Here is a 15,625-nt window from a genome sequence, read left to right on the forward strand (position 1 = left end):
AGTTCTTAAAAGTTTTTTTTATAGTTAACTGATACGTTTTCTGTGGCTAATTATCTGTTATTTAATTTGTTAAATCTCTTTTCTTGATACTCTTCTTCACACACCCCCACCCCCCAGCCTGTTTTGGGGTAATCTCATACTAGCCATTATTTCTGACAGGTGGTGAAGGTTAGGAGGAGAAGCTCTTGTCACACTCTTAAATTCAGGTTACTTGTGCTTTTGTTTTGTTCTATAGAAGCTTTATTGAAAAAAAAAACATTTTGGAAGGAAATAAAAATGTAGAACAGTCAGATAATTCTAATTTTCCAGGTCCTAAATCTGTCTCAAATTACTCCAGGTGGATTAGGTATTGTTCATAATTTATGGGAAATTATAATATCCAAAGGATGATAGAAAGGAAAATGTTTTTAGGATTTGGGATGTAAGGAGAATGGTTTGAGAGAAAATGAAAGACAAGGCACCTACTGGAGAAACATATACATTTAATATTTTTTCCTTGGTCACTTTTGTTAGAGGTTTATCAATTTTAGTAGATTCTTTAACCCATTAAACTTTGTTGATTATTAAATATTTGTCTTGTGTTACCTTCCGTTTGTTTCCTTCCTCCTACTTTCTTGAGTTTGATGTTGTTATCTAGTTTCCTGATAGAGTTTGCTCAATAATTTTCAACTTTTCTTTGTTACTAATGTATTTGTTTTGAAGCTTCAAATTGCCTCATGATTACTGTTTGAGCTACATTGCTTAAGTTTGGATATGTAGTGTTTTCATTATCATTCAAGTCAAAATGTATTTTAATTTCTGTTATAATTTTCTCTGATTCATGAGTTTCTTAGGACTGTATTTAACTTTTAAACATAAGAGAATTTCCTCATCATCTTATTTTGCTTTTTACTTCAAATATATTAATGTTAGAAAACAAATTCTATAATTTTAATCCTTTGAAATTTATTGAGTCATGATTTGTGGCCCCAAGATATAGCCAGGTTTTATAAATGTTCCCTCTTCATTTGGAAGGAATATATGTTCTCCATGATAGTGAGATGTTATATTTATAAAATCTGGGACATCTTTTTATCTTTGTAAATAGGAATAATGATACAGAAGAATAGTCATGATAGCCTCTGAGGTTGATAGAAAGGTATTGAATGGTGAAAGGTGCGGTAAATGACTATTATCTGTACTGCTTGTGGTGTGAATGCTGTCATATATTTTATTGTACTAATCTTTGATTACTATAGTTTGTTTCCTGGTATGTTTATAACTTTTTATCTTGAATTCAGCCTCAGTGAAGGCTGGTTTTCTGAGATTCCTAGTGTCCTGGTATTTGGAACCATCCTTACAATAATCTTTTTCACTTCCTTTTGCTGGAGTCCTCAGAAGTTTAGGACTGTTTTTAGAGGTTGTTTCTCAGTCTACATTTCTTATATGTGAAGTTGTTTTAAATGTGGAGAGGGCTTCCCTGCTGACTCAGTGGTAAAGAACCCTCCTGCCAGTATAGGAGATACAGGTTGGATCCCTGGGTCAGGAAGGTCCCCTGGAGAAGCAAATGGGAACCCACTCCAGTGTTCTTGCCTGAAGAATCCCATGAACAGAGGAGCCTGGTTGGCTACAGTCTATGGGGTTGCAAAGAGTCGGACATGACTTAGTGACTGAGCTTGCATGTATAAATGTGAAACCCATACTCACCCATGTGGTGAATGAGTTATTTCTTGTTTCTGTTTAAAGGTTTGGAAGTAAGGCAGAAGTTGCTTACTGTTTCATTTGATGGATGGGTAGAATTCATCTAGTTTCATAAACAGGCCCTGGGTTTGTGCTGGGAATTAGGCCTTTTTTTTAATCTCAGTGGTGAGCAATAACTATCTCCCAACCACCTCAAGTACCTAAAGTATATATTAGGGCCTCGAGTGTTTTTTTTTGTTTGTTTGTTTTTAAGACTTCCGTGGTATCAGTGCCTAGTTTGAAATGCTTCTTTATGTTTAGAACCTGAAGGATTCCCTTCCGGGTTCTCTTTCTTTTAAGGTTAAACATGCCTTTTTTGTTGTTGAGTGGTTTTGTCTGTCTAGAATACCTTGATCTTTTCATCTAATACTTCTATGTATTATTTTGTATGTCAGTTCAATCTACCATATTTAGATATTTTCAGATTTATTTCCATTGAAAAAAATATTGTCAGTAAAACTATTTACTTGGGACCTGGTATTGTATATGTAATGGAATGACATTTTAATTTTTAAGAATGGTGATGATTGCCATACTTTTTCCCCTTTCCTTACCTCACTCTCCTTCCATGCGTTCAATAGATATTGTGCATCTATTTTATGCCTATCATTATTATTTGGATGCTGGGGAAATTTTTCATGTTATCCTGGAGCTTGTATTCTGTGAGAGTGTTTATTTATTTATTTATTTTTGGACGTGCTGTGCAGCATGTGGGATCTTAGTTGCCCTACCAGGGATTGAACCCATGCTTCCTGCATTGGAAGTGCGAACTCTTAATCACTGGATCACCAGGAAAGTCCCCAAGGGTATTTACTTAATAGACAGTAAGTAAATAAGTAAAATAAATACTATGTGAAATGGTGATAAGTGCTATGGAGAAAAAGCAGAGTGGGTTTAAAGACCGTGGACAGTTTGCAAATAGTATGGTTCAGGAAGTAAATTTATAACATTCTTTGTAGTTTCAGTGATGGAGAAAGAAAAAATCTTTTAGGATGTAGCTAAGGATGAAACGGAGAAGGCAATGGCACCCTACTCCAGCACTTTTGCCTGGAAAATCCCATGTATGGAAGAGCTGTGTAAATACACAGTTTAATCACAAATAGCTCAGAATTAATGTCCTGTTTATTGTTCGTTGAATCTTAAATGTTTCATGTTCCTCCTTTGGGGAGAGGTTGGAGTACAGCTGTTAACTGGGCCTATTCTAGTTGATTTGCTTTCCATTGTTAAGTATTTTAAGAAGTGTAAAAATGTCAACCTTCGAGGAGTTCCAAAATATTATATTTGAATTCACTAACTAGTCCTTCTTTTCCTAGCTAGAATTGTTCACTTTCCAGATCTTGACTTTGAAGGGAGGAAGAAATCATTTATAAATATCACTTAAAATAATAACTGCACATAAATTTTTTTCATCTTCTGTTTGTTTCTCAATCCCTTAAACACAAGTATGGGCAAAATTGTTAAAACCTCATACTTAAGGATGTGTTAGAGTCCTGTTTATAGTGAAAGATAGAGTTAGTGGGGACAATTATAAAGTTACCCAGTGTTCCATCATTAAACATCTTTACTTTTAATACTTCATTCAGTCTGATCTTTCTTCTTTTGCTTAAATATGTATTTCTACATAGGAGAATCTTTTGTGTCCAGTTGAAAAAGAACATTTAATTTTGTAGTATGTAAAGAAGGCAAACTGTTGTGCGAGCTTATTCTCAACCTAATTATTTAATAATAAAGAGCTTAGTGTTTTCAGCTACCTCCTTATATTTGTAATTAAATTTTCCTTTTTTTTTTCCCATAGGTTTACCCAGGGTTAATGATAACAGCTGGCCTTATCCATTGGATTTTAAATACGTTGAACATAACAGTTCACATCAGAGATGTATGTGTGTTCCTTGCACCAACTTTCAGCGGCCTTACGTCTATATCTACTTTTCTGCTTACCAGAGAACTGTGGAACCAAGGTGCAGGGCTGTTAGCCGCTTGCTTCATTGCCATTGTGCCAGGCTACATTTCTCGGTCAGTAGCTGGGTCCTTTGATAATGAAGGCATCGCTATTTTTGCACTTCAGTTCACATATTACTTGTGGGTAAGTAACACTTGATGTTTTGTTATCATTAATACCCATGAACTTTCTACTGAAAGTTGTCATTATAGTTGCATGCAGAAAACTGTTACTGTTCATAACAAATAAGTCACAGCTCTAATAAAAGAGGCTATCAGAAAGTAAGCTGTTGATTTTTTTGTTTCTTTACTAGTGGGGACAGAGGTTAAAATTACTTAAGAAAGTTGAAGTGTGGTTCACTGGCTTAGGATGTTGAATTCTGTGTGTGAAATTTGCATTATTTTACTGTTGTCAAGTTATTTCTTCTTTCCCTGTCTGTATACCTTCTGTTTCTTTTTTTTGTCTTGCTGTATTAACTAGTACTTCCAGTATGATGTTGAAGAGGTGTACTAAGATGATCCTCGCCTTGTTCCTTTTCTTAGTGGGAAAGCTTTGAGTTTTTCACTATTAAACATGTTGGTTATAGGTTTTTTTGATAGATCTTATCAGGTTGAAGAAGATACACTTTAGTTTGTTGAGAGAGTTTATCATGAGTGGATGTTGGATTTTGTCAAATGCTTTTTCTCTACTGATACATGATTGATCCTTGAACAACACAGGTTTGAACTGTGCAGATCCATTTATATATATATATATATATATTGTTTTCTATTACATACATACTACAGTACTTCACAATTTGGTTGAATCCATAGATCTGGACCCAAGGATTATATATATAAGGGCCCTACTAAAAAGTTATATGTGGATTTTCTTATGCCAAGGAGGTAGTCACTGCTGCAACCTCTGCCTTGTTCAAGGGTCAATTATAGTTACACATAGTTGTAACTATATGTAAATTCTTTGACTTTTTGATGTCATGAATACATTATTTTCAAATGTTGAACCAGTATTTCATACTTGGGATAATCTCACTTGGTCATGCTATATAATTCTTAAAATATCTTGTTAGACTTGATTTCCTAATATCTTGTTGAGGATTTTGTATCTAATGAGAGAGATAATGGTCTATAGTTTTCTTTTCTTGTAATGTTTTTGGTTTTACTATTGGTTCAGTACTGGCCTTGTAGAATGAGTTAGGAAGTATTTCCTCTGCTTCTGTTTCCAGAAAGAGATTGCAGAGAATTGTTGTCATTTTTATTTATTCTTTTTTAATCATTTGGTAGAATTCACGAGTGAACTCTCCCTTGGCCTGGTGCTTTCTGTTTTGGAATGTTATTAATTATTTATTTATTCCATTTCTTTAATAGATAGAGATCTAGTCAGATTTTCTGTTTCTTTTTGTTTGAGCATTAGCAGATATTTTCTTTCAAGAAATTGGTTCATTTCGTTTAGGTTATCAGGTTTTTGGACATAGAGTTCATTGTATTTCTTCATTATCCTTTCAATGAATGTCCATGGGATCTGTAGTGATGTTCCTTCTTCCATTTCCAATATTAGTATTTGTGTCTTCTTTTTTTGTTATTAGCCTGGCCTAGAGGTTTATTGATTTTTGTTCAGCTTTCAAAGAACCAGTTTTTGGTTTTATTGATTTTTCTTTATAAATTTCCTGTTTTCAATTTCATTGATTTCTGCCCTGGTTCTTAATTCTGCTTACTTTGGATTTAAATTGCCCTTCTTTTTCTAGGTTCCTAAGGCGGAAACTTAGATAATTGTCTTAGATCTATCTTTTCTATTGTTTACATTCAGTGCTATAAATGTCCATACTAGCACTGCTTTTTGCTGCATCCTATAAATTTTGATCAGTTGTTTTCATTTTTATTTAGCACTATTTTGAAATTTCTCTTGAGGTTTTCACTTTTGAATGTGCTTATTTAAAAGTATGTTTAACCTCCATATATTTTGAGACTTTCTAGTTATTTTTCTATTAGTGATTTTTTGTTTGATTTCATTGTGGGCTGAGAATACATATTATATGACTTTTATTCTATTAAATTTATTACGATGTGTTTTATGGCCCAGATGTTGTTTATCTTGGTGAATATTCCATGCTGACTTGAGAAGAATATGTATTCTTCTATTACTGGATGAATTTGTCTTTAGATGTCCACCATAGCCAGTATCCAGTTGATTGGTGGTGGTGTTGAGTTTTAGCTTTATCCTTACTGATTTTCTACCTGCTAGATCCATCTGTCTGAGAGAAGGGTTTTAAGTCTCCAATTATGATAGTGGATTTACCCATTTATGCTTGTGGCTCTTATCAGTTTTTCCTCATGTAGTTTGACACTCTGTTGTTAGACATGTACACTTGAAGGATTGTTTTGCTGTCTTTGAGAATTAATCCCTTTTTCATTATATAATGCACTTCTTGATCTCTGATAGCTTTCCTTGCTTTGAGGTCGGCTTTATTATATGTATCTTTATCAGTTCAGTTCACTCAGTCATGACCAACTCTTTGCAACACCATGGGCTGCAGTATACCAGGCCTCCCTGTCCATCACCAACTCCCAGAGCTTGCTCAAATTCATGTCTATTGAGTTGGTGATGCCATCCAACCATCTTGTCCTCTGTCGTCCCCTTCTCCTCCTGCCTTCAATCTTACCCAGCATCAGGGTCTTTTCTAATGAGTCAGTTCTTTGCATCAGGTGGCCCAAAGGATTGGAGCTTCAGCTTCAGCATCATTTTTTCTAATGAATATTTAGGACTGATTTCCTTTAGGATTGACTGGTTTGATCTCCTTGCAGTCCAGTGGACTCTCAAGAATCTTCTCCAACACCACAGTTCAAAAGCATCAATTCTTTGGTGCTCAGCTTTCTTTATAGTCCAACTCTCACATCCATAATGACTACTGGAAAAACCATAGCTTTGACTAGATGGACCTTTGTCAGCAAAGTAATGTCTCTGCTTTCTAATATGCTGTCTAGATTGGTCATAGCTTTTCTTCCACGGAGCAAATGTCTTAATTTCATGGCTGCAGTCACCATCTGCAGTGATTTTGGAGCCTAAGAAAATAAAGTCTGTCACTGTTTCCATTGTTTTCCCATCTATTTGCCATGAAGTGATGGGACTGGATCCCATGATCTTCATTTTTTGAATGTTGAGTTTTAAGCCAGCTTTTTCACTCTCCTCTTTCCCTTTCATCAAGAGGCTCTTTAGTTCTTTGCTTTCTGCTATAAGGGTGGTGTCATCCGCATATCTGAGGTTAGTGATATTTCTCCTGGCAATCTTGATTCCAGCTTGTGCTTCATTCAGCCCAACATTTTGCATGATGTGCTCTGCATATAAGTATCTTTATATATACTTCAAATTTTTTTAAATCTTTAAAAAAGTTATTTATTTCTGGCTGCACTGGATCTCCGTTGTGGCACACAGTACTCTTCATTGCTGCATATGAGCTTTCTTTAGTTGTGCGTGGACTTCTTGCAGAGCACGAGATCCAGGACAGGCAGGCTTCAGTAGTCGTGCCACTTGGGTTCAGTGGGATCTTAGTTCCCAAACCAGGGGTCGAACCTATGTCCCCTGCATTGACAGGTGAATTTTTAACCACTGGGCAACCAGGTGAGGCCCTGTATCTTTATATTCAAAGTGGGTTTCTTGTAGACAACATATAGTTGGGTCTTGGTTTTTGATGCACCCTGACAATTTGTTTTTTAATTTGTGCATTTAGACCATTGACGTTCAAAGTGATTCTTGACTATAATTGGTTTAATATTTACCACACATGTTACTGTTTTCTGTTTGGTACTCTTCTTCTCTGTTCTTTTTCTGCCTTTTGTGGTTTGAACTGTGCATTTCTTGTGTTCTGCTTTCTCTCTTTCTGGCACATCAGTTATGCTTTTTTAAACTGTTTATAGTGGTTGCCATAGAGTTTGCAGCAGACATACACAGCTGATTGAAGTTCACTTTCAAAGAATACTATACAGGCATACCTCGTTTTAATGCACTTCACAAATACTGCATTTTTACAAATTGAAGGTTTGTGGCAACCCTGCATCAAGTGAGTCTGTCAGCACTAGACATTTGTTCACTTCATGTCTGTCATATTTTGGTTTTTCTCACAATATTTCAAACTTTTTCATTATTATATTTGTTATAGTGATCTGTAATCAGATTTTTGATGCTACCCTGGCTAAATGATTATAACTCCCTAAAGGTTCAGATGATGGTTAGCATTTTTTAGCAATAAAGTATTCTTTAAAGGATTATGTGTTGTTTTAGTAAACATAATGTACTCTTAATATTGGGGACTTTCCAGGTGGCTCAGTGCTAAAGAATCCACCTGCCAGTGCAGGAGTTGCAGGTTTGACCCCTGGGTCGGGAAGATCCCCTGAAGAAGGAAAATGGCAACCCACTCCAGTGTTCTTGTGTGGGAAATCCCATGGACAGAGGAGCCTGGTGGGCTACAGTACATGGGGATAGCAAAAGAAACATGACTTAGCAACTAAACAACAGCTCATAATAGACTCCAGCTTAGTGTAAACATATCTTTTATATTCCTTGGGAAACAAATTTGTATGACTGGCTTTACTACAATATTCAGTTTATTGTAGTGGTCTGGAACTAAACCTGCAATATATCTGAACTCTGCGTGTACCACTTTATAGGCAGTGTGAGTACTTTATAGTAACAAAATAATCCTTTTATCATTACTGTCATTACTTTCGTATGTAATACATACATAATAGATTACATTGTTGGTATTATTATTTTCAATACACTTATATGTTGAATCAATTAAGAATAAGAAAACTAAAAGTTTTTAATTTCCCTTCACTTATTCTGACTTTGATGCTATTCCTTTCTTTAGATTCAGATCTATGTTGTTTTCCTTCTTGTTAAAGAACTTATAGCTTTTATTGCAAGACAAGTCTGCTGTCAACAAATTTCCTCAATTTTCATTTATCTGAGAAAGTCTTGAAACATAATTTCACCAGGCCCAAATTTCTAGATTATTTTTTCTTTTTTTCCTTTCTCAGTTCTTACATATTTCACTCTAATCTCGTCTTGCTTGCCTGATTTCTGAATAGAGGTCATGTGATCGTTATCCTTGTCCTTCTAGAGGTAAGGTGTCTTTACCTCTGGCTTCTTTTAGGGTTTTTTCATTATTGATTTTCTGTAGTTTGAAAAGATATGCCTAGTTGTGGTCGGTTCTTATTTATTGCTTAACATTTGAGCTTTCTGAATCTGTAGTTTGGTTTCTGACTTTATTTAGGGGAAATTATCAGTTATTGTTTCAAATATTCTTTCTCTCCTCTCCTGGTACTTTTATTACATGTATGCTATATCTTTTGAGGTCTTTTAACCAATACATAGTATTTAACATATATTAAGTATATATTTTGACAATATGTATGACTGGATCTTGATAGTATAATCCAAGTGGAAAAATAAATTGAGGTAGAATACATACAGTAATTTTAAGTAGTACAGACTATATTGTATATTGTCAGTTTATACTTACTTATAATGAAAGTATAAAAATATGGCATTTATCCATCATATATACCAACTTTATGATAGTGGTTACTCTTAAGTATGGGTGAGTGATACTAAGGAAGTACGAAGGGGGAGGTTCAACTATGTATGTTAAAAACTTTTTTTTAATAAGATCATCTAGAGCAAATATGTTTTATTTGCATTTGGAAGTCAGGATGGCTATTCTCTACTCTTCTGTATGTTTGAAACTTTTTATCTGTTGGGAATTTAAAAACATAGAAAACTAAAGAAACCATCACCCAGGTATTACTATCATTTGCATTTTGTCATAGTTTAAAATTTTTTCATGCTTTATGAAATGCAAAAGTGTTACTGTTTAAATAGTTTTTTTATTCTTTTAAAAAATAGCATGAGTCTGAACCATTGCAGTAGTGCCTTAACTGGCATGTTAATTACCTTTCATCATTTAAAAATTTAAGAAATTGAGACAAAATTCATGACATAAATTCACTTTCAACCTTTTTTTTTTTTTTTTTTTTAAATTTTGCTTTACAACACTGTATTGGTTTTGCCATACATTGACATGAATCCGCCACAGGTGTATGAGTTCCCAATCCTGAACCCCCCTCCCACCTCCTACCCCATATCATCTCTCTGGATCATCCCCGTGCACCAGCCCCAAGCATCCTGTATCCTGTATCAAACCTAGACTGGCGATTTGTTTCTTACATGATAGTATGCATGTTTCAATGCCATGCTCCCAAATCATCCCACCCTCTCCCTCTCCCACAGAGTCCAAAAGTCCGTTCTAAAAACATGTGTGTCTCTTTTGCTGTCTCGCGTACACAGTTCAGTGGCTTTTGGTATCCTCTGTTTACTTGCAGAACATTTTATACCCCCTAAGGAAATCTTAAACCTCCCCATTCCTTATTTTTTAATTTCTGTTTGAAGACTTATTATTCTGGACATTTCACGTAGGTAAAATCCACATAAACAGTGCATTCACTTAGCATAATCTTTGGTATTTTTGACATGTATCAGTATTTCTTTTTTGTGGTTGAATAACCCATTGCATTGCATTGTATTGTATTGTATGGCTTCCCTGATGGCTCAGATGGTAAAGAATCTGCCTCCAATACGGGAGACCTGGGTTTGATCCCCAGGTTAGGAAGATCCTCTGGAGAAGGGAATGGCAACCCACGCCAGTATTCTTGCCTGGAGAATTCCATAGACAGAGGGGCCTGGCAGGCTACAGTCCATAGGGTCTCAAAAGAGTTGGACATGATTGAGGAAGTAACACTTTCCCTTTCAACCCATTGTATATATACCACATGTTTAAAATCCATTAGCTGATGGACATTGAGTTGTTTTCAAGTATTAACTATTAGGGGTAATACTGCCAGTGCACATGTGTACTCGTTTTTGTGTGGACATACATATATTTTCATTTCTCTTCCATGTAATGTAAGAGTGGAATTGGGGGATTTGCCAGACTATTTCCCACAGTGGTTTCCCCCTTTTACATTTCCACTGGTAGTGTATGAGGATTTTAATTTCTCCTGATCCTCACCAAAACTCCCCCCCCCGCCCTAGTTTTTTTCATTTGTTTTACTTGACTGTTGGTATGAAGTGGTATCTCATGGTGGTTGCTTTGGGTTTTTTGTGTGTGTTTTTAAATTGTGATAAAATATATGTAACATAAAATATACTATCTTAACTATTTGTAAATGTAGAGTTCAGTAGTGTTTAGCATTCAGTAGATTTATAATGTTATACAGTCGTCACCACCGTCCATCGCCATCGTGTTCCATAACTGCCCATTTTAATCTTCCCCAGCCCCTGACCCACCACCATTCTCCTTTCTGTCTCTATGATTTTGACAGCTCCTAAGTATTTCATATAAGTGAAATTGTACATTTTTGTCTCTTTGTGGCTGGCTTGCTTATTTCACTTAGTGTAATGTCCTCAAGATTCATCTATGCTGTGGCATATGTCAGAATTTCCTTTTTTATGGCTGAAAATAATATTCCGTTGTATCTATATACCACCTTTTGTTTATCCATTCGTCGATGGACAGTTTGGTTGCCTCCATGTTTTAGCTAACATGGGTATACAAATATCTCTTACAGACCTTGCTTTCAGTTATTTTGGGTATATACCCAGAAGTGAAATTGCTGGGTCATGGGTGAGTCCTATTGCAGTTTTTTGAGAAGACACTATATTGTTTTCTGTAGCAACTGTACTATTTTACGTTCCCACTAGCAGTAGGTCTGTTTGAGTTAGTTTTTGTATATGCTGGTAAGGGTCCAACTTCATTATTTTGCACACTGATGTCCAGTTTGCTCAGCACTGTGTACTGAAGGGACTGTGGTTCCCCATTGAAAACACTTGGCGCCCTTATTGAAAATCAATTGACCACATATACAAAGGTCTGTGAGTTTTTTATTTTGTTCCATTGACCTCTCAGTATATATGCGTCTTCATGCCAACACCACACTGATTTCTTTAGCTGTGGAGTAAGTTTTAAAATCGGGAGGTGTTTGTCCTCTTTGTTCTTTTTCAGGATTCCTTTGGCTACTAGGGGTCCTTTGAGTTTCCATATGAATTTTAGGGTGGGTTTTTACTTCTGGAAAAAAAATCATCGAGTTTTGATATGGATCGTATTGACTCTGTAGATTACTTTGGGTAGTATTGTCATCTTCCAGTCCATGAATAATCATGGGGTGTTTCCATTTCTGTTTTCTTTAAACAGTGTTTTACAGTTTTTATCATGCAAGTCTTTACTTCTTTAGTTTGATTTTATTCTTTTTGATGCTGTTGGAAATTTTTTGTAATATCCTTCTTGCATTGCTATTGGTTAGTATATAGAAATGCAGTGGGGTTTATTTATTTTTTCTGTGTTGACTTGTATCTTGCTGTTTTGCTGAGTTCATTTATTAGCTCTAGCAGGTTTTGTATGGGGGAGCTTTTTTCATATGAGATCATATCTGTGAACGAGGGTGATTTTACTTCTTTCCAACCAATTTGGATTCCTTTTATTTATTTTTCTTGTCTAATTGCTCTGGGTAGGACTTAAGTACTGTGTTGAATAGAGGTGGTGAAAATAGGCATCTTTGTCTTCTTCCTGGTCAGAGAGGAAAAACTTCAGTCTTTCACCATTGAGTATATTTACTGTAATTTTCATATATGGCTTTTGTTATGTATTACATATTATTAAGTATGTAATATATTTTATAAACTAATATATAGTATTTTGTATTTTAATGTCATTTACACATTTTTTTATACATGGTATTGCTGGTCTCATATGTGAGTTTGGCTAGATAGAAAGGTCTGGGTCATTTGTTCTTTACTTGAAATTTTTGAAATTGTACTACCATCATTTTGCTTCTTACTGTTAACCTAATTTTATATGTTTCATAAGAAATGTCTTTTTTTTTTTCTGAAGAAATAATGAGTTTTTTATTTTTTGTTTTTTACCTATATAGCATTGAACTCTAATAGATTTCCTAAGATATGTACCAAAGTTGGTACTCCTGGAAATGGTAAACCCTTTCAACACAGTATATTGTTAATTTTTATTTCTGGAAAGCTGTCTTTGATTATAGTTTCAAGTAGTTTGTTTCACTGTTTGTTTTTCTTGGATCATCTTCCTCTTTGTTTGAATTCCAGTTCTATCACTTGGAGCTGTTTAAACCTCCTCCATGTCTGTTTCATCAGTTATAAAATGAAAGACAAGTGATAATTTTATACACATCCAAATTTGAGGGAAAAAATGATTTCTTTAGGTTTCAAACACTGTAATGGATATAAAGGAAAAATAAAATCCTGTTGCAAAGTGAAAAAAGAAATTTACCTCATATGGTTTAAATAAGCTAATTCATATAAAGGTACAGAACTTTGTAAGAACACAGAAAGGGATGAGTAAATGTTCGTTTCCATTGTTACTATCACCAAAAATAGAGCTAATATAGATAGAATAGTACTTAGAACAATACTTCTCACCACATTGCATCCTATAGTTGTGGGATTTTAAGTTTCTTCCTGTGCCTTTGTAATCAGCCTTGTCCTTTAACTGCATTACTTGCAATCACAGATCTGATTTCTGTCTGTATTATCTCTGGGAGTTTCTTTTCCGCAATGCCATGTTATAGAAACAGACAGTTTGGGGTGGCCCTTTATGTCTGACTTACTTCATTACAGCATAATACTTCTGAGAGTCATCTCAGAACATGGTATCTCTTTCTGTTATTTTATTTCTCAGTTTTTGCTTAAATTTTTCTAGATCATTATATTAGTCATTTGAGATCATCTCGTCTAATGGAAGGAATCTTCCTGGGTGGTGGCTCAGTGATAAAGAATCACCTGCCAGTGCAGGAGACTCAGGAGATGCGGGTTTGATCCCTGGGCTGGGAAGTGGAAATGGCAACCCACTCCAGTGTTCTTGCCTGGAAAATCCCACGGATAGTGAAGCCTGGCAGGCTACAGTCCATAGGGCTGCAAAGAGTCATGCACAGTTGAGCACTCATACACTTCTAATATAAGCAGTTTCCCATTATGGACTATTTTAACTTCACTGCACAAACTTTTTTTGAGAAATAATTTATATACTATAAAATTTAGTCTTTCAAAGTATACAGTTCAGTGGCTTTCAGTATATGAATAAAGTTATAAAACAAACTTCCAGATTATAATTTTCTTGCTTTAAAAAATTTAAATATTTTAACATATCCCCTCCCCATAGGACCCGTTATTTTACCCTGTCCAAAGGGAAACCTTTTCAAAGTTGGCATGGTTTGGGGGAGAAGACCAGAGTATATTTTGGCATACACGTGCACTGTATTCCGAGCAGTGTTTTGGAACACTGAATTCTGAATTCCGAGCAGTGTTTCATAGTCTTTTAGAAGTCTCAGGCAGCTTGAAGTGCTGTGAATTAGGAATGTTTCTCTTTTCTTCCTCTTTCCCTTCCTTTTTTGTTACAATTTCCCCAAAGGTTGATGTCACCTGTGGTTTGTTTTAATGTACTAATAGAAGACCATTTTGAAAATAAGAATTCCATGAAATAAACTCTGTATAATACCGTTAAGTTGAACTTCCTATCATATCAGGACATAAAGATAGCTCTTAATACAGGATTGCTTATAATGGGCCTTATGTCTATCATTTCTTTAGGACCCTCACTTGATTCATCTTAAAGATGACCCATTGCTTTTGGCAGAAGTATTCAGAGCTTATTCTTTTAAAATTTTAAATTCTGTTTCTGAAGGTGCTGATGTATTTTGCTCTTTCAGGTGAACATATAAACTCTTTGATTAGTTTCTTTTTAGACCATAGACATTTGTCAACTTTTTAAACCTTTGTTTACAGACTATTGTCTTGAGAGTAATTGAGAATTTTACTGACATTAGGTCTTCTAGAAATTTAAGAATATAAACTTAATGAAGATGTTGATTGTAGTGTCATAAAATTTCCAGCTTAATTTGTTTTCAGAAATGAATGTTCATAATTAATATTGATATATAGGTGGTCACAGTCAGATGAAGAAAAACCACAGATTAAGGTGTTAGGTCTAAGCAAACCTGCCATATAAAAATGTAGAGTTACTAAACAAATTTATTCTTTAGTTTAAAATCTTAATTTGTTGATATTAATCATTTTGAGATAGAAAATAGAACAAATGGAAAAATATACATTGTTTCTTTTGATATGATTCTTTTTACTAAAAACTACATAACTAAAAAAATCAAAGCTACTCCTAAAATGTCTGACTACTATCCAGTGTTAGTAAGTGAATCTAAGTATCTGTGTAATCTCATTACCCTTTTTAAAGAATAATTTTCGCTTTTTATAATACAAGTTTACTAAACACTTAACCTTTTTTCAATCAACAGGAACATTTATAAACATTTTTATATCAGTTGCTTGTTTGTTTTTTAGGTAAAATCTGTAAAAACTGGGTCAGTTTTTTGGACGATGTGCTGCTGCTTGTCGTATTTCTATATGGTAAGATTTCATACTTGAAACTGAATACATGAGGTCTAAGTCTTCGGCAACTAGACCAGTGCCTTCTCAGTCAGGGCAGTTCTTTACTTCCTTTCTCCTCAAGTCTTTAAGATCTTACTTCATGCATTCTCTTTCCTTACTACCATTTTCTTCCCTACTCCTATCTTCAGGGTCTTGTATGGACTTCTACTTTACGGGTGATGGAGGACTAATACTCAACCTCCCAAAACATATTTGCAAGCAAGTGAACACAAAAATTTTCTTTCAGCTGTACAACGTTTTGTAAATAATGGGTTAACCTGTGAACTGCTTGTCTAATTTTTTCAACAGGTTACTTAAGATTGGAGTTCAGTATCACCTCTTTAATCTCCTCCTTTTCTTTCCACACCACAGCCTATATGGTTTTCTTATGCTGAAAACTAATGATAATCTTAGGTAACTTTTTTTTGGTTGTTAAACAAATGTCAT

General features: G+C 34.8%; 1 protein-coding gene across 1 annotated transcript in view; it reads left to right on the plus strand.

Moving 5' to 3' along the window:
• Positions 1 to 15,625, plus strand: part of STT3B (STT3 oligosaccharyltransferase complex catalytic subunit B) — a 99,810-nt gene that overhangs the window by 51,544 nt on the left and 32,641 nt on the right. The window contains exons 3-4 of the mRNA XM_068981627.1: positions 3,515 to 3,802; positions 15,092 to 15,157. Coding sequence (XP_068837728.1) covers positions 3,515 to 3,802; positions 15,092 to 15,157 — 354 coding nt within the window. The remainder of the gene's footprint in view (positions 1 to 3,514; positions 3,803 to 15,091; positions 15,158 to 15,625) is intronic.

Source organism: Capricornis sumatraensis, chromosome 10 (genome assembly GCF_032405125.1).
Source record: "Capricornis sumatraensis isolate serow.1 chromosome 10, serow.2, whole genome shotgun sequence".
Taxonomy (NCBI): Eukaryota; Metazoa; Chordata; class Mammalia; order Artiodactyla; family Bovidae; genus Capricornis; species Capricornis sumatraensis.